Genomic DNA, 26340 nt, shown 5'->3' on the forward strand with positions numbered 1-26340 from the left:
AAATAATAGCTCCAGTTTGTATGGTGAAATAAAAGGGTCACAGCAAGTCTGTTCTTTCTTTGTATCTGTGGTGGATACCAACACTGTTATTATAGGAAGGTCATAATTATTTTGCCAGCTTACTAAATTTTTAAAAGAGAGACAGAAATATCCTGAGAAGGGGGAAGAGGAGGGACAACAGCCATAAAAGCAACATAGTTCTGTATCATAATTTATCACCACAAAAGTGAATGACGTAGTAAGTGGATTTGTGGCTTTTACCTTCCACCCGTAATTTTTGCTCCTACACTGAGCCATTTACAGCTAGGAGTGGCACAGAATTTCGGCTATAATTTTAGTTAAACATAAACAATGGCTAAATGCTATTCCTTTTTTGGTACCACAAATTGATGGGATGGCTTCTAGGTGGAAGAAGTCAATTTTGTCATGTTCTACAAAGTTCTATTATATGTCAGAGAATCAAATCAGAAAACAGTGAAGTGTTCTTCGTTACAAATAAACATTTTAGTTTGTCCATTTTCAATAGTTACACAAGAAGGGTCGTTTTGTATTCCTATATTTATATTTTAGAAAGACTTACTTCTTGTGAAAATATTTTATTTTCACTCAAGTCATTCTCATGACATTTAAACCTACTGTACATTAGCATATAGTGATTTTCACCAATGTGGCCTCAGGCTAAGCTGGAAACATGGAAGTTGTGCATATCATACATAGAGATTAAATTGGCTGTCACCTATCATCTCAATAGTTCCAAAGGCAATGTTACAGTGCCTCTTCACAGATAGTAGACATGCTGAACAGTGGCTTGTGTACTGCATTGGCTAAATTTGAACAAACAGGTGATGGCATCTGATTCTTGTCCTTTTCCCCCACCAATTAATTCATTCCTTTGAGGTGAAAGAGAAGGTACGTGAACAATAAGTGAAGAAACACATTATGTTCAAAAATTATGAACACTATTATGTTTTAATAGTGGAAATCCTATTAGAGTGTGGGTTTTAATACACATCAATCTTGCTAATCATCAAAGCATGAATAAGCCCAATGAGGTCCCATCTCCTCATTCTTGTTAAGACAATAAAGATATAATTCAAAACTACTTTATATAGAAAAGAATAGTTGCAGTTAGATGTCTCAAAAGCAAATTAAGCATTATCTCTCAAAATGGGTGGAGAAATATTAAAGCATAATAAAGCATAGTAAAGCAAATTTACATTAATCTGAATTTCAGGTTTAAAGCAAATAAGTACAAGTAAAAATATTAAAACAGTGTTATTACAACAAATAAAATATTAGAAAACTTTAAAAAGTTTTGATAAAACATTCTGTTTAGCAGCAGCCGATGAAAATCTTGCTAATTTCCATAGCAATATCTCCTTGTCTAAATTCATTAAATATTCAATTTTATATGAATCAGGCCAAAATGATTTTCTTACCAAGAGGGGCTCCAGAATATTTCCATGAGATGAAATGGAAATAGGTCAGTACAATAAATAATGGTAAAACCTTCTATAATTTCCTTGGAGCAAGGGCAGAAGCATATATTATATGGAATATTGAGAAATTGACTCTCTCGAGTTACTGATGCCATTTGCTGGAATCTGAAGTGTCTCTCAGAGGGAAGGCACTGCAACATATTTCAGATAATGTTCACATTCACTTTTAGTGCATTCCAAGGGATAATTTTATTTTGTGATGTGAAACAATTTAAATTTAAGAATTTCAGCACCCTGTTTTTGAATAAGAGGTTATTATAAGAATTATTTGAATTTAAAAACAATTTTGGAGAAAAATGAAAGATACACATGTAATGGAATAAAAATGTAAAGCAACTAGTACAAGAATGAGTGGAAAAATTCACTGGCTCCAGAAGACACTGCTTTACCAGTCAAAAATCAAGTAAGAGGAGTTTTGCAAATATTCCAGCTTTAATTAGGTATTTATCAATTTCTGCATAGAGAGAGGGAACAGGAGCACCTTTAAGTAAACCAAAGATAGTTCCGAAGAGTTTGTTTTGAAAAGAGTTCCATGTTATTAAATTGATAGTGAATAAGGTAGAATGAATTAGTCTTCTGTGAGGAATTAACTAAAAGTTAACTAAAAAGTTAGCCAGTACTTATTTATCTCATGATTTTATTTAACATCCATTTTGATAGGACACTATTAAACAAAGAAAAGAAGCACAATGAAACCAGGAGTAGTCAGCATAAAAAGTTGTTTTCTAAGTAGTTATATTAAACATCCAGAATTTTGGAAATTTTCAGGCAACCATTAGATGAGAACAGGCACAGAGAAGGTATGGTGTTGTCTCCATCATTCTATTTAATACAACAACATCAAGGCAGGAAAGTTGGAACTGGATAGAGATGAGAAAGAGACCATAAATTATTACAGGCAATTATAATATATGAAAATTTATTTTATTTTTTAATAATTGAGATACTTTTTATACATATATAATTAGTTGTTTATCTATGGCATTTATTTTCATTCACATTGGAAAACCACTAAAAGATGGTGGGAAATAAATATGATAAATGTCATTATTGATCACCACAAGAATTTGTTTGGACTGTGCTCATTCAGTATTGGTGGGCTGTAAAGCTTTAGTTTTCTACTTCTCATTGACATAGAACATAATATTTCTGCCTTGGATAAATAGAAACTCGGTGCAACTACTCAGATGGTGATTACCTAGCACTTTTGTTGCTCGAAGTGTGGGTTGGTTTACTCATTGCCTTATTCCTATTGCAGTGACATGTCATTGCTACCATAGAACACCTAAGGGAGAATTTTGCTTTTAATGCCAGATTTTGTTTGATGAAAAGTCTTCAGAAAATTACCTGAATCCATGAATTAAAATAAGTTAATTTAGACAGATAAAAATATAAAACAATGTGTTGATTGGCACTAAACCTGTATTGTGTCATAATTCAATAGGTTCACCTATAACCCTTGAAATATGATACAATAAGTATAAGCACAATAGTATTTTGTAACCTGTCTCCACTAGTTGGTGGCAACTAGGATATAAAGCAATCACCACCATAGTAACTTATAAATTCAATTAGATATATGGTTTACCAATTGTCAGGACACATGTTGACAGTAGGATTTTCATGGCTGGTTTGAGATTATTAATTAATTATTATTAATAATATTTGAAAAGGCTAATTGCAGAAAATGATTTAGAAGAGTATTTTAGAAGACAAATATATTTTTAGAAGATCCTGGGAAATAACATTGCAGCCTTCTAAAAGACTGGAAATTTTGCATGCAATATTCAAATATTTCCATTTAATATGCAGATACATACATACATACAAGTGTGTGTGTGTGTGTGTGTGTGTGTGTGTGTATCTGAATATTGCATGCAAAATTTCCATTCTTTCTCTTCATGCTTCTAAGAGAGGGTTAAGGAGGTTTTTAAATTCAGCTTTTTGTAAATTTTTATCTAAATCAACAAAAGGGTTATGGGGTGGGGTGGGTGAGGGGGCACACCCACAGGGGATTAGGCTAGTCCCTTCTATAGTTCGCGATCTGGAGGTTCATAAAATGGAGATCTTAGAGGAGGTCAAGGCTCAACCACATGTGGGCATATCCATCTGCACGGTAAGTGGGAGGGGCAGGTATGGCGGAAGCAGGGGCTCGTATCATGTCCGGGGAGTGCGTTCTCACTGTCTGAAAGCGATACCACACTCCGGGCCCCTTGGCTTCACTCAGGCCCCGAGTGGCTATATCCCTCGGAACCTGGACCTTCGGTTGATGTTATGTAATGCTAGGTCCGTCATGAATAAGGCCCCCCTCATATTCGATCTTATTCAAGAGGGGGGAGCGGACCTAATGGGCATCACGGAGACCTGGCTGGGCACGGAGGGGGGGTTCCCCTCACTGAGATGTGCCCACCGGGTTTCCGTGCGTTTCATCAGCCGAGGGCCCAGGGTAGGGGTGGGGGGGTAGCGGTTGTCATTAACGAGAGTCTCGATCCGAGGGAGGTTGCTGTCCCGCAGATAGCCGGTTGTGAAACCCTCTTCGTGAGGTGGGGCCGGGGGGTGCAGGTGGGCTTGCTGATCACATACTTGGCTCCTTGCTACGTGATGGCAGCCCTGCTCGAGCTGCTGGAGATGATAGCCGGGATGGCGGTTGAGACCCCCAGACTTATGGTCATGGGGGATTTCAACCTGCCGTCAGCGGGCGATTCGTCAATGGTAGCTCGGGAGTTCATGGCTTCCATGACGGCCTTGGACCTGACCCAGGTAGTTGTGGTCCCCACCACGCCGGGGTAACACACTGGACCTGATTTTCGTCTCGGGACAGTGGCTAAATGATCTGGAGTTAGGGGAATTAATATCTCAACCCTTGTCATGGTCAGATCATTTACTCCTTCAGCTTGACTTTCGGACCGCTACACCTCACCGCAGGGAGACGGAACCGGTTCGATGGTTCCGTCCCAGGCGCCTGATGGACCCCGAGAGGTTTCTGACGGAGCTTGGGCCATTTCCGAGGGAGTTAGCCCACGGCTCGGCTAAGGAACTGGCGGCCGCCTGGGATGAGGTGGCCGCTGGCGCCTTAGACCGCGTCGTGCCTTTGCGGCTTCTGACCCGGCGACGAACTCGACCAGCTCCTTGGTACAACGAGGAGCTGAGAGAGATGAAGCGCCGGAAAAGAAGCCTAGAGAGCGCCTGGAGGTCCAGCCGCTCCGAACCTGACCGAACACTAGTAAGGTCATATATTCAGACCTACCTAGTGGCGATCAGGGTGGCGAAACATAACTATTTCTCCACACTCATCGCATAGGCAGATAATCGCCCAGCCACCCTGTTTAGGGTGACCCGCCCCTGCTCACCAGGGGCTCGGAGGACCCCTTACAGGGTCGCGCTGAGGATTTTGTTCAATATCTGTCTGATAAAATCACTCAGATTCGGGACGGCTTGGACATTGATTGGATAGATTCAGGTGGGATGACGGGGACAGGTCTTGAGAATGTTATCTGGGCTGAGTTCGATCCTGTGACTCCTGAGGACAGGGACAGGTTGTTGGGCAGGTTGAACTCCACCACATGTTTATTGGACCCGTGTCCCTCCTGGATGGTGCTGGCCACCCGGGAGGTTACACGAGGCTGGCTCCAGGAAGTTACCAACGCTTCTTTGTTGGAGGGTGTCTTCCCCGCTGCTTTGAAAGAGGCGGTGGTGAGGCCCCTCCTCAAGAAGCCCTCCCTGGACCCGGCTGTTTTAGCAAACTATCGTCCAGTCTCCAACCTTCGCTTTTTAGCGAAGGTTGTTGAGAGTGTGGTGGCAAATCAGCTTCCTCAACACCTGGAGGAAACTGTCTATCTGGACCCGTTCCAGTCCGACTTCAGACCCGGTTACAGCACCGAGACGGCTTTGGTCGCGTTGGTGGATGACCTCTGGAGAGCCCGGGACAGGGCTTGTTCCTCTGTCCTGGTTCTATTAGATCTCTCGGCAGCTTTTGATACCATCGACCATGGTATCCTGCTGCGACGGTTGGGGGGATTGGGAGTGGGAGGCACCGTGTATCGGTGGTTCTCCTCCTATCTCTCTGACCGTTCGCAGACGGTGTTGGCAGGGGTGCAGAGGTCGACCCCAAGGTGCCTCACTTGTGGGGTGCCTCAGGGGTCTGTCCTCTCGCCTCTCCTGTTCAACATCTATATGAAGCCGCTGGGTGAGGTTATCCGTGGTTTCGGGGTGGACTATCATCTGTACGCTGATGACACCCAGCTGTACATTTCCACCCCGAACCACCCCAATGAAGCCGTTGAGGTGATGGGCCGGTGTCTTGAGGCCGTACGGGTCTGGATGGGGAGGAACAGGCTTCGACTCAACCCATCCAAGACAGAGTGGCTGTGGGTGCCGGCTTCCCGGTACAGTCAGCTTACACCATCGCTGACTGTGGGGGAGGAAGTACTGACCCCCAGGGAGGGAGTGCGCAACTTAGGCGTTCTCCTGGACAACCGGCTGTCCTTAGAGGATCATTTGACAGCCGTCGCCAGGGGAGCTTTTTATCAGGTCCATCTGATTCGCCAGTTGCGCCCCTTCCTTGACCGGGACGCCTTACGCACGGTCACTCATGCCCTCGTCACTTCCCGCCTGGACTATTGCAATGCTCTCTACATGGGGCTCCCCTTGAAGAGCACCCGGAGGCTCCAGTTAGTCCAGAATGCGGCCGCGCGGGTGAGGGAGGGAGCACCGCGTTGCTCCCATATAACACCTATCCTGCGCGGCCTGCACTGGCTACCGGTAGTCTTCCGGGTGCAATTCAAGGTTTTGGTTACCATCTTTAAAGCGCTCCATGGCTTAGGACCGGGATACCTTCGAGACCGCCTTCTGCCACCGATTGCCTCCCAACGACCTGTGCGCTCCCACAGAGTGGCCCTCCTCAGGGTGCCATCGACCAAACAATGCAGGTTGGCGACCCCCAGGGGGAGGGCCTTCTCTGTGGCGGCACGAGCCCTGTGGAATGAGCTTCCTCCTGGATTATGACAACTCCCTGACCTCTGGACCTTCAGACGTGAACTGAAGACTCTATTATTTCAGCGTGCGGGACTAGCCTAAGAACAAAATGTTTTAACCAAATTTTAATGGGGGTTTTATTGGTTCTTATTGTTTTAGTGATCAGGCTTTGATAATATTTAGTTTTAATCTGGGTCTTAAATGTTTATTTATTATATTGTTTTATATTGTTTTAATATGCCTGTGAACCGCCCTGAGTCCTATGTTCATGGAACAAATCCTGATGCTGAGGATTCAGTCCCAGGACTTCTGATATCAAGGGCAATGAGAAAGGTTATCATTTCAGCATTTCCTCTAAGCATCAATATGCCCATATGGAATTAGATAAACGTCTTTATTGTTAAGACTTATTTGTGGAACTAAATATTTCAGACAAATATTGTAGAAAATGTTATTGCTAGAGCTAGGAAGATATTTCAGGATTTTCAGGTCTGCAGATAAATTCAATTATTTAAAACTTTATTAATGAGGACAAAATCACATATCTTTAGATTCAAGGTGACTTGAACCGAGACAAGAGACTGATTTTAATTAATTAGTTGAATGATTAATTTAGCAGACTAGAGAGACCTATGTATTATTTAAAAGTACATAATATTGTTTTTTGTTTTTATAAATCACATACATTAAAAACCTAATATACTTTGTTTTAGCTCATGAATAATGAAAAAGAAAAAAATTAAATACCTTTCACGATGCTCTTAATAATTTCTTAAGTCTTGAACTTTCACTAACACGAAAAGAATAGATTCATTCCTATGACAGCTTATTGTAAAAGTATAAGAGATTAATGATTTATGATGATACTATGCTAAGTGCAAAGAAGTCTGAAATTTTTAACTGTGAGTGGCATATTTTAAATGAATAGTAAAAATTATTTCACTTTAGAAACAGTGATGCATAAAACCAGTTTTATATCTTGGTGAACAATGGTAATATCGTCATATAATGCACCTGGGGAAAATGCTAATGAATCATATTCTAAGCAATTATGATTACATTTTAATCTTTTTTAAAAGAAATAAATGCTTTAGTTATTCTGTCATTGTTTTAAATTACAGCCTAATGAAAAGAAATCATTTGCAAAAGTCTGCAACAAATCTCATGAAAATTAGTATGTACTGTGTAGCACATTCATGTGGTCAGCTTCAGTATTCAGAAACACCTAACTGTAAACACAGTGGTCTTACAGATATTTCTGTTCCAAAATGTACTTTTGATGGTGAGAATGTTTAATATGCTAAATTTTGAGGTTTTTCTTCAACAGAAACTATTCTATATACAGACGGTCTTCTTCCAGTACTGTGGTTTGCAAGTTTCATTGAAAATAGTTTCAAATGCAGTAACCGTGTATAGGATTTATATATCCAGCCCAATCCATATTTTAGGCTCTAGACCTTTTCCCTTTTTTTAAAAAAAAAAAGAGCAAATCACACACAAACTCTTATCCCTTGGAAAATATATTTTCATGTTTTACAAAGCAAAGTCCAACTTGAAATAACATTAGTTTCAAAATGGCTATAAACATGGTTATTGGTATTACATGTTACATTATATTTTATCAATTTCTTTGACAAAGTTCAATTTGGTTTCATGAGCTCAAGTATTTTTGGAAGTGTCAAATCAAGATCAACAAATATGGAATAGTGGATAGGATACCATAATTTTCTTCTCAAATTTTTGAGCAAATTCAGTGCTTGTCTATTCAAGGTTCTGTGCACTTGTATAGCAATCTCTATCAATGCTCCTTATGGAATAGGATGTTATCCTATTAACATCCTAATAGGGTGTTAATATTGGACTGGATATAGGTAGAGCCATCCAGATCTAGCTGCTTCTAGGCATCCAAATAGGATCTTAACCTAGTTTAGGAAATCTCAGCGTAGAACTAATTATTACATTATTGTTTAGAACCTAAACTCTTTTCAAGGAATCCTACTGAAATAGTTTCAATTCCACAGTTATGCTGATTTAACTCCAGTAGCATTACTCAGATATGTACTCAGATCTTTATATATCTGTTGGCTTGTAGATCAATACTAATATGATGCAGTTCAGTAAATTTGATAGTTAAATTGAATAATATGATTGCAAATTATGTTAAATACTACTGTTCTGGTTTAATGAAGAATAGAGAAAGTTGTGCGTGTATATATATACTCATGTGAGTACAATGTAATACAATGTAGTAATTTGAAAATTATTTTAGACTTCTGCATCTATATAAAAAAATCAATAGAAATAATGTATCATATGCAAATGTAGTTTGTTTATATTGTAGAATATCAATTTGCAAAGAACAGAGAATTAGATACATTTTTGAGATGGGCTGGCTGGTAACATGAAATGGATTTAATGTCACATTTTTCATGGTATGGTTAAATGATATTTTATAGCAGTTTGCAGTTGCATTAGCATGCATTAGGCTTATAAGAAGATTAAACACACCTTTATGAATAATACATATTGGACTGTTTTATGCTTTATAGAAACCCATGCAGATATTCTTATTGATAGCATTAAAGAACTGATAGAAACTAGAACTAATTAAGTAGCCTCAGAGCATGTAACTAGCTCCTTAGCCATAGCATTATAGGTTTGATTTGATTCATCAGAAACCTGTTAGATTTCTGTCTTATAATTAGTGCCTGATGAAGAAAACGTTAATTAATATTTTTTATTTAGAAAGCAGTCCTTTTTAAACAGTCTGCTATTTGGCACAAGGAAGGACCAGTTTTGTTACAGGTCTCCTAATATGCAGTTGGTTAGAAGTGGCTAAAATATACATGAAGTCCTCCAAAGAGAACAATGAATTATAAATTTAAATGTTAGTAGGTTTGCAAGCAAGAAACTAGATTATATTACATGAAAACAAAAAGTATAGGAAACTGACAATGTATGAAATAGCTGGTGTAAGGAAAACATTAAAGGTGACATTATGTATTACGTATTTTGAATTGCATTATTATATAGAATGTTCTGGTTTAAATCTGTAAAGATGAGGCCCAGATTAATGAATGTCATTCAAGCCTTCCTTCAATTAGTTGTTTATTATATACGGTATATTTGCCCTCTGCATTGATATTATGCACTCCACTTCTGAACTTGTTAGAATCCAGGAATTAAAGAAATTGAGAAAGGATCAAATCTGATTTCTGCCTTTATTGTTTGTTTTAGGTGACTTTTACGAAGAGGAAATTTGGGTTAATGAAGAAGGCTTATGAATTGAGTGTTCTATGCGACTGTGAAATTGCTCTCATAATCTTCAACAGCACCAATAAACTTTTCCAGTATGCCAGCACTGATATGGACAAGGTGTTGCTGAAGTATACAGAATACAATGAGCCGCATGAGAGTCGAACGAATTCAGATATTGTTGAGGTAAGTATTATACTGAATAAGGAGGGTTTCTTTCCCAGTAATGTACTATACTAATCTGAAATTGATTTCATTTTCTATGTGACAATTACTTGAGTAGTTCAGTTCATAACACTCTCCTACTTTAGTGCATTCTTTTTGCTAGTTCAGTTGGCTTCAGATTTATATTTGTAAAAGAATAAACGTCTCTTAAAATTCAGATACTTTCATCTTATCAAATACAATCTCACAAATTTTTAAAACCATGGATTCATATTTAAAAATATACCCTCCAATATATTTAGTAATGCTCTAGCAAATGAAATATAATTTATGAGTCTAACCCTGCAAATAAAGGAAGCTTTTGGTAAATTTACCTCATACATGTTCCTTAATATATATTGATCGGTATATTATTTGGTTGTTTTGAAGAGAATAATAGCATTGATTTTCAAATGTGTTCTAATTTTTTGCTTGCTGTCATCAATTTACTTTGGAATCTTATGACTATCTTAAACAAAGCTGTAAATAGAATTGCTCCATCTCAGGAACCCTTAAGGTTTTTAAACAAATGCATACTTTATTGTAACAATCTTAAAGAATTTGCTGCTGATTTCAGTGGAGCCAGAGTTTAAGTGCATGTCTGATGGTTACTTGTACAGTATTTCTGATTCTGCACTTCAATGCAAATATAGAAGTGCACAACATCATCCTGCAAAAAATAAATGAAGTTATTCCAAACTTTCAAAAATCCCAGTGCAAATACAAATATTTTATTCTTCTACTAAATTTAAAAACAATGTTTTAAGCAATAAAAGTAATTGCTAAAAATTTTGATGATTACTAAAGTTGAATAAATTTATACTTTCAGTCAACTTCTGGAAGAAAAAAATGTAAATAAATTACTGTTATAGGTCTTCCTGTGGATTCTTAGGAACTATTCTTAGCATTTATAGCAAACCATTAAAATACTTTCTTGTCTTCACTTCTTGACTAACAACAAATAGAAAGAGGATTCTGTTCATGAAATTCATTGATAACAGCATATTAATAAAACAATATGATCTTTCTTGATGAGATAGACCACTCTGACCTAACAGAAACCCTATCTTGCCCAACTTGCATTTCCATGTGGCTTGATAACCTCTATTATGAATTATTTGACTTCAGGAATTTGCCATCTCCCTCAGGGGTGGATTCCATTTACCTTTGCTACCGGTTCACAACGGGAGCATGCAGGGCGCTTCTGTGCATGCGCAGAAGCTTCTGCGCATTCGCAGAGCATCCATGATGATGGCTAGGCAGGTGGGCGGAGCCTACCGCCACCATTACTACCGGTTCGCAAGATCCAGACTGAACCAGTAGCAATCCACCACTGATCTCCATGCTTTGTTTCCACTTTATGACCAATTGAAGAAATTTCTCTTAGAAGAGGTGTTTGTGGCAATGGAAAGAAATTTTACTCTCGTGTGAATTACTTAGTTGATTAGAAATGTTGATGTTAGCTATTCTGAATGATTTCAAAATAGAGCTGCAGGTAGAGGAACAAAACCTGCCACCAGGCATGCAGGATAATTGTAGAATGATTAATATGTTCTACTATGCATTATAACAGGATATTTCATAGAACACTTTTTGCAAATGCCTTACTTTAATAAACAACATCCACCATCCCCCCTCCAAAAAAAACACTTTAAGATTATCATATGGAAATTTTGCTCCTAAAAATTCCTACATTCTTTGATCTAGATTAGTTTCCCTAGATTTGTTTTAATACTAATAATCTTGTCTTGTCTATTCCAAAAATCATTGATACAGGGACTCTTTCATTTTTCATTTTCTCTTCTTGATTCCTTATAGCATTAGATATCATTAGCAGCAGGTTGTGTGAATGTTAATCCTGTAGGCAAGCTCTGTTTGCAGCCATGGGATGTTCCTCCAAAATTATTGAATAATGTAGCCTTGGGGATAACTCCAACTACTCTTCTCTTATGTTCTTTATAGTACAGTACTATTTTGCTTTTGTCTGAAGCTGATGGATTTCTTGGTTTCTAAGGGAAAGAAATGGTTAAATGTGAGAAGTAAAGATATTGGTAAACGGGCATGGATAAAGGGAAGTACTTCCTGAGAAAAGATGTATGTCATCTGTGCTTGGTGACAAATGTATAATACACAATTCTGTGTGTCTGTAGCTGTGGCTGTTTATTAATTTATGTCAGCAAAAGTTTTGGACTCTTTATAACCAAAAAAGCAGTAGTTATAGGAACCCATTGACAATCATTTTAGAATATTTAAACAGTTAAACAGTAATCACACAAAAGAGATACAAAAGGCTTGCTGCATTGTTCTTTACCATATGGCTTGGTAGCTGCTAAAATAGCTTACTAACTTGAAAGGATGTGATTTTCTACATTCAGAACGAAGTATAGAGTGCAGAGGTCATTACGGATTCAGCAGTGTTTCAGGGTCAGAGGAAATAGTTCTGCAGAATGTGGGGGGTGTTTAGGGAAAAAAAGAATCTTTACATTAGCCAAAAAAATCTTCAGTATAATTATATTGTTTTACTTGATAATTAGCATCACTGTTGCCAGTACAATGAAGCAAGAAAACAAAAGCTGAAGAGGAAGGCAGCTTTGTACACAGAAAGTATCCGCGTACATGTCTTGGTGTAGAACAAAGAATTATCATCTTTTCAATATTTAAATACATCAATAAAAGATATTTAAAGACAAAAACTCTGCACTGCCAATCCTATGCAAACCTGGGATGCAATTCTGTGGATAATATACTAAGAGCTATACCATTATATCATTTAACCCTCCAAGACCAAAAATAAACCCCAGATTTTTGAGGGTAGTCAGGTGCTAAATTTCCCTTTCTGCTTCTCTACTCAGCTCTCAGGTCGACATTGTCCAAATAAGGTTGGAGTAATAGGAAAAAGGAAGTTGAGATGTTTCTCTGCCATATCTACAGCCCAGAGAAAAGGTGCTGTATGTGTAGCGTGGCTTAAGCTGCTCTCTCCAATTGTGGACGAGATTATTCTAAGAAAAAGGGACCAACAGGAATTACAGTGAAGATTATTCCTTCATTGCTGCCAGTTGACATTGCAAGTTCAGGCTTGTCAGGATACTGCAATTGCACTTTAGAATTGTTCCGCAATTATGAGCCTTTTAAGGCAACTTGTATCATCAAATAAAGGAACTATTCTTCACATCAAGAATGTAGTATTTTTGTTGTGCAGGGTGGATATTTTATTTTTAGTTCTTTTTCAAGACAGCAGAAAATAGATAACTTTCATCTTCTGATTATTTAACTGACCTTCTGCATTCTTACAGATAAATATTTTATATACATACATTTAATTTCTTTGGAATTCAAGTGGCCAAATGCATACATGCTATGATATGAATGTCATCTCTTTCTAAAGTTTTAATTTGATAATTTAGTATTTCTTAAAATGGCCTTATGGATGCCTTTGTGCAAATCCACAGCAAACCACATTTATGAGAACTGCATGTAGGAATTCAGCAGAAGCAACAATAAATGTATTTTTAATTGTTTGCTTCCAAGAGCAATTGTTCCTAACAAATAAGTCTGTTATTATCTCTAGTTTTTACTAAAACAATTTTGTTTATTATTATAATGGCACAGAAGAATGACCCAGCTTTTTAATTGTCCTGAACTCTTAATTGGTACTCAATACTTAATTGGTACACAAAAAGCAAGGAATAGGAAAGATGCAGGAAAATTCAGAATTTAGTCTCTAGATGTTTTAGGTATAGGGTCTACAGTTCAAAGATTTTATTGACTTAGTGTATTTATTTGGCCATTCATCTATAAAGGAACTCCAAACAACTTAAGCTTGTCACTAAAAAAAAATTATCCTACCTTTAAAAATAAAAATACCATTAGCCCCTAATCCATTTTCTGATCAATAAGTCAGAGAAAGAGTGGAATTCTACATTATCTTTTTTGTTTCTTTTCAAAATACAATTTTTAATCCAAGGATAAAAGAAAAGACTCAGTAAAATAACGAAGGAACTTCACTTAAAAGTGCCTTTCCAAAACGCAACTGGAATTTCTTGGATTTTTTCTTTGATTTCACTTCTCATCCAAAAAGCTCCGGGACAACAATGATTTAAATGATTGAGACTCTCCATGGACATAAGGAACTTAACTGTTTGCCAGAATTTACAAAATTTTATTTTTATTGGCACATTTTGTTTCTAATGTGCAATTTAGCAGCAGAACAACCCTAAAGAAACTACAATGAATTTGACTAAGACACATTAGACCAATCAATCTTAGAAGGTAAACTGTTAGTATAGTAATTAGATTTAGTTGTTTGCATTCAGCTGTTTGTTGTTTTCTAATAGAAAATTAAATGTTTTTTTGTGGGGGGAGATATCACAGTCTTGCTGTTCCCTTGCTTTTTTTTTAACCTCATGTTTTCTTACCTCAGGACATCTTGCTTATGTTGCTGAATTATTTCAGTCCTGCATATCAGATTTAGGTTTAGGTCTGGGCATGATAAAACAAAAAATATTATTGCAACTGAACCTTTTGTTCTTTTAAACAATTTAAGAACAGTTCTTACCAAAATTGCTAACATAGAATCATAACCCTTCCATGAATCAAAATGCAAACTTGGAATCTGCATATTTTATCAAAACATTGTTAAACAAAAATGTAAAATAACTGGCCACTTTTTGAAATGTTACATATGAACTGAATTTGTTGTGGGATTCATTGAACACTTAGCATCTGGGGAGAAGAATTTTAATCCAAGATAATGTTATAAGGTTTTATTCTGCTATCATTTGTGCTCTCACATTCTTATTGTCTATGGTTTTAATACACTTTAATACACTTTAATACACATTAAAGTGTTGCTCAGTTGCAACATCTGAACATCTAGTTGGTGTTTTTGTTTAATTTAATTTTAATTTAATTTTTTTCCCCATCTCCTCAATTCCTCCTTCATTGTTACATAGAATATCACAAATCTTTTAAAATTCTACAGACAGTCTGTCTAATTTTGCTTTGCCACTAACTGTTTCTCTGGATTTATGCTTCTCCCTGTCATCCAGACAATCATTCGCCTTCTCTGTTAAATCTGGTACATCAATCTTTTACTTCTCTGCTTTTCTTAGATGTTTCATTCTTTTTTGTTCTCACTGGCCTGTTACTTTTTACCATGATTGCTGATATATAGTTAGGTTAACCTACTTTACTCAGATTTTCCCTTCTTTCTAAATTTTGAACCTTAGTAGCTTTCCCCTTAATCTCATTCTTCAAAGATCTGACTCTGCTTGATTTTATAATACTGTTTTTTGCTAAATACAGGTCTGATCCTCTGGAAAACTTTCCTTTTCTTTTCAACTGTGTTCTCCAAATTGGTCAGTTAAATGTTTAAATCTACATTACTTAAACCTTAATTTTGCACATTAGGATTTGGATCTTCTGTACAACAATTTTTGTTTATAGTCTCAAAAAGGAGATAAAAGATGGCATGTTAATTGAATGACCAGAGTTTGGCTCAAATCAAAAGTTAAAATAGGTTTTTATCTTTGTTCAGTCTTAGATCTTTCCTTAGGAGAGGCTAAATCATGTTAAACTCAGATTCTTTGTAACTCTAATAAAAGAACATAATAACATTATACAGTTCTCCATGATTGTAGGCTGAAATTAGTGCCAGGTATCTAAATGATCTTAATGAAATTTCATTGCAGAACATAAAGAAAAAAAATGAAAATGGTACTTTAAACATTGTTCTTTTGTAATAGCACTGCTGAGTTGAGAATTGATATAATCGAATGGCTAGGAGTATGAAGCATTGCGAAAATGTTCCTAGTCAAACAAATTTAGTCATAAAATTATTAGGTGGCCTTCACTAACCCACCATATAAATATTAAATACTTCTCAACAATTAAATACCTCCCAATAATGAGGCATGACAATAAAATTTCTGATCTAGTTTTCAGAGTTGCTGTATGGATTAGTGAAATAATATTAGGTCAAACCAATATTCTTGGTGTAATAAACTATGCCACTATATGCTCTGTTCCTTGTTCCTTCATATATACCAGATTTTATTACTTCAATCTTACATCTAAACTAGAAAAGCACAGGCTATAACAAGGATATAAAATTAAAATCAGAGGATATTTGAGGATACAGTATTTTTTTTCAAACTCCAGTCAAGGAATGTAGAGGTACTAACAAAATTACTGTAATCATACTTCTTCAATAAGAACATGAATAATAATCAACAAATTTCAGTGAAAGAAAGTTAGTTTGTCCAGCATACCATTTTTCCCATTCATATACTTAAGAAAAGTTTGTTAGTATACTAAATAGGGTTGTGCAATATTTTGAAACCAGCATGCATAAGCACTGTATATGTCCAGAACATCTTAAAATTCCCATTCCTTTTCCTACTTTCACACACTACTTTAACAGGTTGCAGACCGATGTTATGTTCATACATCATTCAGAGAACAAATCTGAAGTGTTGCACACAGCCTTAAGACTATGGAAAAGCTCCGTTATTGACATCACTTGTAGTCCTGTCTGGCATCTCATAAACTAAACATATATTTTGATACATTCTACAGAATAACTACACTTTATTCCTTGACAAACACCGAGGAATTGCGTCTAAATAAATTTTTGTGGCAGGGTCTCTGAAGGCAGGAATTTGAAAGTAACTACCGTATTTTTCAGAGTATAAGATGCATCTTTTTCCCCCCAAAAAAGAGGGTAAAAATCTGGGTGTGTCTTATACTCCGAATGTAGCCCCGCCCAGCTTCTCAAACGGAGGTTTCAGAGGCTGAAAAAAGCATCAGAAATGGAGCTTCAGAAAAAAAGCCCCAAACGGAACTTCAGAAAAAAAGCCCCAAACAGAGCTTCAGAAAAGAAGCTCCCAAACAGAGATTCAGAGGCTTTTTTTCTGAAACTATTTTGGAGGCTTTCAGAGGCAGAAAAAAGTTTTTTCTGAAACAAGTTTCAGAGGCAGAAAAAAAAGCAAAAAAAAGCAAGGCACAGAGCTCACAACCAAGGAACCTGTTGCTAAAATTCACCTCTGGGAATAGCTGATTGGGGGTATTCCGGGAGGCCAATCTACCTGCCAATCAACTTTTTTCTTGTTTTCCTTCCCAAAAACTAAGGTGCGTCTTATACTCTAGTGCGTCTTATACTCCAAAAAATACTGTAATATAAATTAAAATGCATAAGTAGTGTGAGAGTAACTCCATATTCTTTCTATCTCATGCTTATGTTTTCATAAATTGCCTTATACGTTGTAAGCCGCCCTGAGTCTTCGGAGAAGGGCGGGGTATAAATGTAAATAAATAAATAAATAAATAAATAAATAAATAAATAAATAAATAAATAAATAAATAAATAAATAAATAAATAAATAAATAAATAAATAAATAAATAAATAAATAAATAAATAAATAAATAAATAAATAAATAAATAAATAAATAAATAAATAAATAAATAAATAATGAAACATCCCATTTATAAACATTTTTATTTGACAGTAAATCTTATTAATTTCTGCAAAATTTGCTGCCAGCTGAGTGATCATGGTCATGCAGAGTCAATATCACATCAGACCATTTGCTGCATATCGCAAGAGAAGCAGCAACAACAGATGGAGAAGTCAGTATTGGCAGATGCCTCAATGCTTCTTTCTGTCTTGCTCATTATATTATTAAAAACTCTTCACATACATTATATAATTATTTTTGGGAGACATATATAATGAGACAATGTGTACATTTTATAGTATGACTTAGCTCTGGTTCAAACCAATGTTTGGGATCCTGTGTATGTAACAAAATAGTATTAGTCCTGGCTGTAAGGTTTTTTTTTCCTTTATCCAGGGGTTATAAATGTCTAACAGTGTTTTATTGTTCTAATGACAAATTGTTGAGAAAATCTATATGCAGTGGTGAAATGTAAAATTTGTTACTACCGGTTCTGTGGGCGTGGCTTGGTGGGGGTGTAATTTGACTGGGTGGGTGTGGCTAATTTTTTATTTTATTTTTTTACTTTTAAAAGCATTTTTTCAGCCGAAGAGGTTATAGAAAAAATGCTTTTAAATGGTTCTGACAATCCCAGCTGAGCCATGTGATCATCAAGGGGCTTTTTTTTTTTTTTTACTTTTAAAAGCATTTTTTCAATTGAAGGAAAAATGCTTTTAAAAGTAAAAAAAAAATCTCTGATGATTGCGCGGCTCAGCTGAGCATGGGCAGGGGGGCAGGAATTTTTGCTACAGGTTTTCCGAACCACCCACTACCATCGCTACTGGATCGAGTGATCCGGTCCAAACCAGGAGCATTTCACCCCTGTCTATATGGGATCATACAGTCTTAAAATTTAACTAAGTAATCATGGCAACTTGAATATGCTGAAAACCTGAAGACAATTAGGCACAAGTATTATCTGGACTGTACAGAGAGTATATGTTCATGCACATCACTGAAGCATAAGTGATACCTTAAGTTTGAAAGAAATGTCAGAGTCTGATTTGCTGATTTTCTTATTGAACATTATTGCATCAAATCTTTCTTGTAGTAGATTCTATACCGTAACTAAGATTAGTTACCTGGTGAGAAATTCTGAATGCATTGAAAGTGGGGGGGGGGGAATCTGACAATTATTTTTAAAGGTCACAGCACTAATGATCAACTGGGAGGTTAATTAGATTCTGAAAGCTTTTTATATCAGTTAAGGCTCTTATCTATATAAATAAGCACCTCTCACTATTTCAAGCTATGAACCTTTATTCACTTACTTTGAGTAGTCTTAGACATGATAAAAATGCAGGGCTGGAGGGAAATTAAGGGCCAGGTCTTCATATATCCTGTTTCCATCTAAATAATAGAGATATGGTTATTCAGAGCTTGAATGTCTCCATCAATATGACAGTCAATTTCACATGTAATGGAGTAAGCAACTGCCTATGTTAGATTGTCTGAAACTGATTTAGAAGAGATATTGTCAGGAAGATTCATTTTCAATTTTCAATGAATGAAACAAATTTTAAAGGCCAACTAACTGGGCAACCCAATTCCCTTAATAATTCAAATGGGAATTCTACAGTCAGGATATTACAACTGGCATAATGATCGTGTAAGACATTATCTGTGGAAAGGAAACATCCCACCAAAATTTGTCAGAGGCAGGATTCTTTCTTAGCTATAACAGTATATTACTCTTGAAAATGTTGAGGTGAAGAGTGCCATGATATTGGTTTTTCTTGACATGACTGAAGGGCTTGAAACCAAAATAATTCTAGTGTATTGAAAAATCAGTGGAATGAAAGGCAGACCACTCACACATCTATCTTAGCCTCCTCCATCAGTGAGAATTTCTCCGAAATCCTCTTCAACTTTGAAGACTTTCTAAGATCATACCTGTTTCGTAAAACTGAATGATATCTGGGAGGAAAAATGCTAATGTATTGCTTTGCATCAAGAAATATATCTCTATCCTAACATTTTTCCCAGCTACTGGCATTCAGAGAGAGAACGCCTCTGAAATTAGATGTCTTACGACAGTCACAGCAGATAACTTTGCCTCATCCTGCCTACGTCTTTAAGGCTTGGTTAGAGTTGTATGGAATGTATAGCCAGTAGGATTTATTAATTTGGAATAGCAAGTAGAAAACTATACATTATAATTTTTAAAAAGCAAGTCATTGGATCTATTCTGGCAATCAAGTACCGGTATATCTTCTGGATTGACCAATTTTAATGTTTTTCTAAGGTTAATAGGTGAGCTGAAGAGATAGGGTAGCTTACTGTTTCTTTAAAAAGTATCAGAAGCATTATCCCAAAAAAATTTTTGCTTGCTTTACCAAATTTAGCAGATTTATAAGTCTTTGCAAATGGCTGTGAATTTGATTCTCAAGACAGTAATTGCCAGCAGGAAATGACAATTATCACAAGAGTAGTAAGCAGTAACAGATTCAAGAATTAGAGAAAATGACAGTGGGAGTATAGAGCTATAAAGTTCAGTGATCTTATAATGCAAATGCAGGAAATGAAAAAGCAATCCAAAGTCTGAAAACATCTTTTTAAAAAATAATTCAAGCAATTTTAGAGAGAAGAATTTAACTTCGTATTCAAAGGATTTTCTCCCCTTTCCCCCAAAATTAGAATTCTAGTAGCTCAAAACTGATCTCATGTAAATATGGCTTGGATTAATTTAGGCAGTATAACAACAGTTTTGTTTAAAAAAATAAAATAAACTAACCATCCCCTTTATCCATTTTTGCATTGGGCATTTTTAATTCCTACACATAAAGCATTTTAACTTGATGCTTTATGTATTCCTAATGTGTATTCTTAATGAATGACCATATTTAAAGAATAGTCTATCCTATCATTTCCATAATGGTAGATTTCATGATGAAATTCTTTGGTGAGATTAATATATGAAGGCAATAAATTCAGGAAGTGGAGGGGATATTTAGGATACCTATTTGTATCAATTTTCTCCTATAGATGTTGTCTATGTAAATCCCTCATGAAAGAGGCTTTAAATCTGGAAGTATAAAAATATAAAGAGAAACTGGCTTTTGGGGGAGATATTTTTCAAGGCAAACTTAGGCCATGAAGGATGGACTTAGGAACTTTTCCCTCTTAGTGTTGATCTTCCCCTCACACTCAGTATTTCCAGTATTGGGTTTGGCAACTAGCATTTCCTCGCATAAAAAGTTAGTTCCATTGCAACCAATGGAACATGTTTAGAATTAGGCATTTGTTCCACTTGGTTTTAATACAGTAAGACTAACATACAAATAAAAGTCTAATTCCTAATTTTCATGGAATTTATTTGTAGAATAATTGTTATTTGTAAGTAGTAAGGCTGTTTAGATGTGCTGCTTAAAATGCTGATATGTGTTTTGTTGAAAAGTCATTGCTGCATTTTGCTTCAGTGGCATATGTAGCAGAAATATAATCTGTATATAAGGAGTTCATAGCAGAACTTGGTTGTTTCTCACATCCCTCTTCTGAATGATTTGTACAGCTCTAATAATTAGAAAGTATGCTAGGTTATTCCTCTAGTTTGCTCCCAATTGATTTAATGAAAGATTTAAATGAGTCCAGTTGAAAGTTATTATGCTATGGTAGAAAAATTGTGAAATGTTTGATTTTTGTACTATAGCCATGAGTTTGCAAGAAAGTTAAATTTATTCACAGAAACACAGAATTGGGATGGGTTATTTAGGCTATCAGGTCCAAGGCTCTGCTGAGCTGACAAATCTGAGCTGTTAACTGTCAAGTTGCTTTTTACTGTTAGAAAGTTTTTTTCTACCCTGTTTTCCCCAAAATAAGACATCCCCTGATAATAAGCCCAATCAGGCTTTTGAGTGCATGGCAATAAGGCCAAGGGCTTATTTCAGGGTTCAAAAAAATATAAGACAGGATCTTATTTTTGGGAAAACACGGTAATATTCCAAATTATATACCCTGGGATGATAGAAAATGAATTTCTGCAACGCCTATTCAAACTCTTGAAAAGTGCTATCACAACCCACTCAATATCCATAGAAGTAGACATCATTTCTGACATTTGCTGATATTGTGGCTATTTTCTTATTCCATTCTTTAAAAGTCTCCTTCAATATTTTGATTGTTATAACCAATCATGAGTAGGTTATATCTTTCCTCATCCTAAAATTATTAGACTGTGTAATGTCCAGTTTTTGAAGTCATGTAATTATTTATCTATATTGTGTCGTGTAAAAACCAAAACAGGATCTATTTCCCATAAAAAGCTTTTTTATTCTGTAAGTAATTACAAAATTTTATTCTAAAAGTTTCAATATTCCAATTTTATCTGGCTCCTTAGTCCATTTATAACTTTCCTAGATCAAAAGTGTATTTAACTTTTAGCTATTTAGTTCATGTTATTTACATTAATAGTATAATTAAAGTTTTCTTTCATTCTGGATTAAAAGGCAGACTTATCCAGAATTTTCAGACTTGTCATTCCAAAGGTCTCTAATAGCTAGAAGTAATTAATGAGCAAATTTCTGAACGGGATGAAAAAGTGAAGTTTATGAATTTAGTGTCCTTTAAAATGTTCCGCTGTCATTGGAAGCAATATAGCTAATCACACTATATCCCAGCCTTCAAACCAGTGAAAAGCTGCTATCCTATGGTCTCATACTGAAGAATCACCATCCAAAGCATATATGAATGATCTCTTCACGTCTATTTATGTGAAGAGGTTCCAAAGCATTGGGCTATACACCAGCCCCTTCTTTGCCACAGAAATGAGCTCCACTTTTCAGAACTCACAATTAAACATAGTATTTGAAGTGGAATCTTACAATTCAACCAATCAATCAATGGAAATAGCCTTCAGAAGTTGTGGATGCTCCATCACTGGAGGCTTTAAAAAAGAGATTGGACAACCATTTTTCTGTAATGGTAGCAGGGGGTTGGACTAGAAGAATTCTATTCTCTTCTCTTCTATTCCATTCCATTCCATTTATGGAACCATTATTTTGAAATTAGATTTCTATCGATACAGCATAAAATTGCCAAATGCATGCAGTGTCCTTGGCTGTCTGTTTATATTCAGTCTCTAATCAACTTCAGAATGCTCTGAAACTGGCAAGGCCCTTTAATTTCCCTAGCCTATCCATTCCTGTTAACCACAGCCTAACGTTTTCATGGTAGGAATCATAGGAAACCAAAATTATAAACAGGGAAAGGGAGAGCAAATTCTTTAAAACTGATTCACGAACAATTCTTTTAATAGAAAAAAAAGGATCCGAATCAATATTGTGCCACTTTTTTTAAGATATAAAAGAGTTGGCTTAAAAGCTGATAAAAAAAAACTTCATGACTGTGTAATGTTCTTATAACCTAATAGTTCTAAATGTTTTGTTTTGGCTTTGTTTTCCCCCTCCTTCTTCTTAATCCAGTCATTTGTTTTTTTAGTCACTGATTCACATAGTAACAGCTTGTTGTATTTTGGTCTATTTGCCAGAGGCCTGGTTTATTTTTAAATTCTTGAACTTTTGGATTTTCTTTTATTTTTACAAGATTGGAAGCAGCTGAACTGCCTGGAGTTACAGGTTGAAAAGCTTGCTTTACATTATGAGAAAGGAAGCTTCATCCTCCCCCCTTCCCTTTTTGTGTTCCTTTTTATTTCATTTTTTTTTATTTTTCCCCCCTAACAAATGTCTCTTAACTGCAGTTGCCTAAAAATAGAAAGCCACCTCACTAAAAATAGCTTGGCTCTCAGTCTTGCCAAGGAAAATGGAGAGGAATGGGCGTGGACTTGAAGGCTGAGTAATCCAGCTCTATTCATTCAGAGATCCCTTTGAGAATGTAGCTGATGATAAAGTGTCCTTAAAAAAAAAAGAAGGCCTCACTTGCTCTCTTCAGACTCCTAGGTGCCAATAAATATTTTAGCCGGAGGATATATTTTTTTCTCGTAGTTGTAAACATTTTATGAAAGACAAGGTTTTGTTTCACAGCAGCTAACTTGCTGTCAGAAATAGCTGGCTTTTCCTAAAGACTTTTCTCCAGCTCTCTCCAGCCATGAGTTCCTTTACTTTCCACAGGGTTTGAAGTTATTTCTTTTCTTTTCTTTTGTTTTAAATGCATATTCTAACAGTGTCCAGTAAGGTTACAACTTAATTCTTTATAAATTTAATTTAATACCTCACTACTGCAGTTATGTTTAGAGGTTGTTTTCAAGAGTCACCAAAAACAGAGAAATTATGTTTCTTAAATTTTTAAACCAATGGCTTTGTATATTATAAAATCCCTGTTAACTCTTACAATGCCTTTGAATTTTCTTCTGCATTTATTATTCAACATTGTGAAAATGAGGAATCTGGACTTAAATGCTTTCTTTCAATTTTAATGTAGCACTAAGCAGGTTGATAGCAGAGCATCTAAAATTTCTCGGCGATTGCATCTTTTTTAAAAGGTGCAGGACTTTAGAGAATATTCTTGATCATGAAAGCTATTGTTTTGGAAATACAGTTTTGATTTATTTTGGTTTTGTTAATGCCAAATCAATAGCAAACCACTTCCATATTGCTGCCAAGAAAACTTCACGGCCATGGCCATGTAGTTATCAGAACTAAGCTCTTTAAGGAAACCTTTTTGAAGCACAGAGTATATGAGGAACATTAATCAATAAATGACGATGTTAAAAATGGATTGAGAAGCAAATTTATATTCCTGCTTATGGATGAGCTCTATGTATCTTATTACTACTTTTTATTTAGACAGAAGAGTTTTGAAGACTTCTTTAAAAATTAAAAACAATCTTACACAGCTGGTTGTACAGAAATCTCTGCAAAGTTCAGAAGGTTATTTTGTCCTGCTTATTGTTATACTCAGTTCCTGTAATGCTACTGGTGATAAGGCTCTGAAGACAAAGGACAATAATTGATGAGAGGGGACTTAAATCATCCCAGAAGAATTAGAAGCCCTGTATCTATCAACATTAACTCTTCTAGGCTTCTTCCGTCTTATAAGGAATTTTGTCTTAACTGCACGTTTCAACATGCCCCACTCTCCAGCAAATGCTTTTTGTAACAGAGGCAGGCCACAAATGACCTCTTTATGCAGTAAACAGGGTGTGATGGTGTCTATGTGGTGTATTAGTAATTGCCAAGACTGAATTCCCATATTGTATCTTTACATATTGCATAGAAAAATAGAATGCCTGACCTTGTGCAACTCCTTCCAGCCTAGTAGTAATCTACTTATTGCTGTATTAGGAAGACAAATGTTTTATGAGCAAATTCATTTTTCATTTTTATTATTAAGAGACTCTTGTATTCACCCTCTTTCACATTGCTGAATATAGTGTAGATAACTTGCTCTTAACTTTCATTAAACTCTTTCCCTTATTTACATATTTCTGACAACACCCGAGTTAAATTTCAAAATTTGCTGACTTTCCCCTTCGTCATAGTAAACAAATGTTACTTATTTGTGTACGTCCATGTCCTCTACATTTTCATGTACTTAATAGATATTATTGACTGGTTTTCAATGTATTTCAGAAGTCTGTAAATGTAAAGGATATGGTTTTCCTAATGCTCAAAATAAAGTTAGTGAAAATTGCCAAATATATTGGTATATAAAACTGGCAAGTTTGGTTGGTTAACCTAGCTACTTAATAATCATATCACCAAATAGAATTGGGTTTGTAATAAATGATTGTTTATTATAATTACTTATGTATTAATTGTTTAATAGTTTAAATATTCAATACATTTTTGAAATGGCAATTTGCTGGTGTTTTATAAGGTTAGAAAATCAAAATGATTTTTTTTCATATTCAACATTAAAAGAAAATTTATATGTGTGTAAAACATACTCATATGGATATGTATATACCCATGTGTGTATACATACCCTTTCAAGCGTTGCAGTGTTATGTAGATAAAGAATAAAAAAATAGTAATCCATAAAAGCATGCATAGCTAAAAGAAAACATAGCTAAAAGTAAATCCATATCAACATTGGTTTTCTGTTCTTCGTAAGTTTCTATCTTGTAAATCAGTCTCAATTCTATTATGCCTGTGGATTGCACTTCATTCTTTAAACTTCTCATCTCTCTCTTCAGGATCTCATAATTTCCATTTAATTACAACATTCTCAACCCATTTATTTTTCCTTCATATATTTGTATTGGAATTTGATTCTCATTCTTTGTTACATAAGAAAATCAGTTCAACATATTGGTCACTCAACTTTGTTTTTAATTCACATTCATTCAGCACCTTTTTATTCTTTATTTTATCATCTCATTTGACTGCATGTATTTTAAATAAAACTTACTTTGCACTCAACTTACTTTGACGTTTCTTCTAACCTCATCTAACTCTTCCTGTATAACAAAGCAGGCAGAAACACATTCTCATGTACATCATTTTTGCTTATTTTAATAAACCTATCCTGTGCCACAGACCCCATACTTTCTACCAGCTTTCTAATGGTATTTGAACATCTTAAAATTGCTCTATTTTCTCATCTGCAACAAGCATTCTATGGGGTACATACATTAATTTTTTTGCCATTCATATATTACTTGTATAAAATTTAAATTTAGCTTGAGAAAAATGAATTAGTTTATTGAACAAAACTGCCACACAGTAGAAGCTAAGCAGTATTATCACAAAGGGTGGTGATTAAGAAGAGCTCCATGGGAAGTGAGCCAAGAAGAATAAAGCATGGAGTGTCCAGAAGACTGAGGAAGGCAGTTAACCAAGTATGAGAACAAAGGGTGTGAGAAGAAATAAAGAAGGAAATGAATCAGACCAAGGATGGAATTAACCCTGTGATCCTTATTGCCCTACATTTGGCCTTCCTTTTTTCAGGAGAAGGGGAAATAATGCTTCCTTCCTATCTTCTGCTGTGTGGAATAAATGAAAAGAGATAGCATGG

General features: G+C 35.6%; 1 protein-coding gene across 11 annotated transcripts in view; it reads left to right on the plus strand.

Annotated features, from left to right (window-relative positions):
• MEF2C (myocyte enhancer factor 2C) overlaps positions 1 to 26340 on the plus strand; it is a 204210-nt gene that overhangs the window by 103279 nt on the left and 74591 nt on the right. For all 11 annotated transcript variants that reach the window (XM_058168402.1, XM_058168405.1, XM_058168396.1 and 8 more), the window contains one exon: positions 9711 to 9914. In XM_058168402.1, the coding sequence (XP_058024385.1) occupies positions 9711 to 9914 (204 nt within the window). The remainder of the gene's footprint in view (positions 1 to 9710; positions 9915 to 26340) is intronic.

This window comes from Ahaetulla prasina, chromosome 2 (assembly GCF_028640845.1).
Source record: "Ahaetulla prasina isolate Xishuangbanna chromosome 2, ASM2864084v1, whole genome shotgun sequence".
NCBI lineage: Eukaryota > Metazoa > Chordata > Lepidosauria > Squamata > Colubridae > Ahaetulla > Ahaetulla prasina.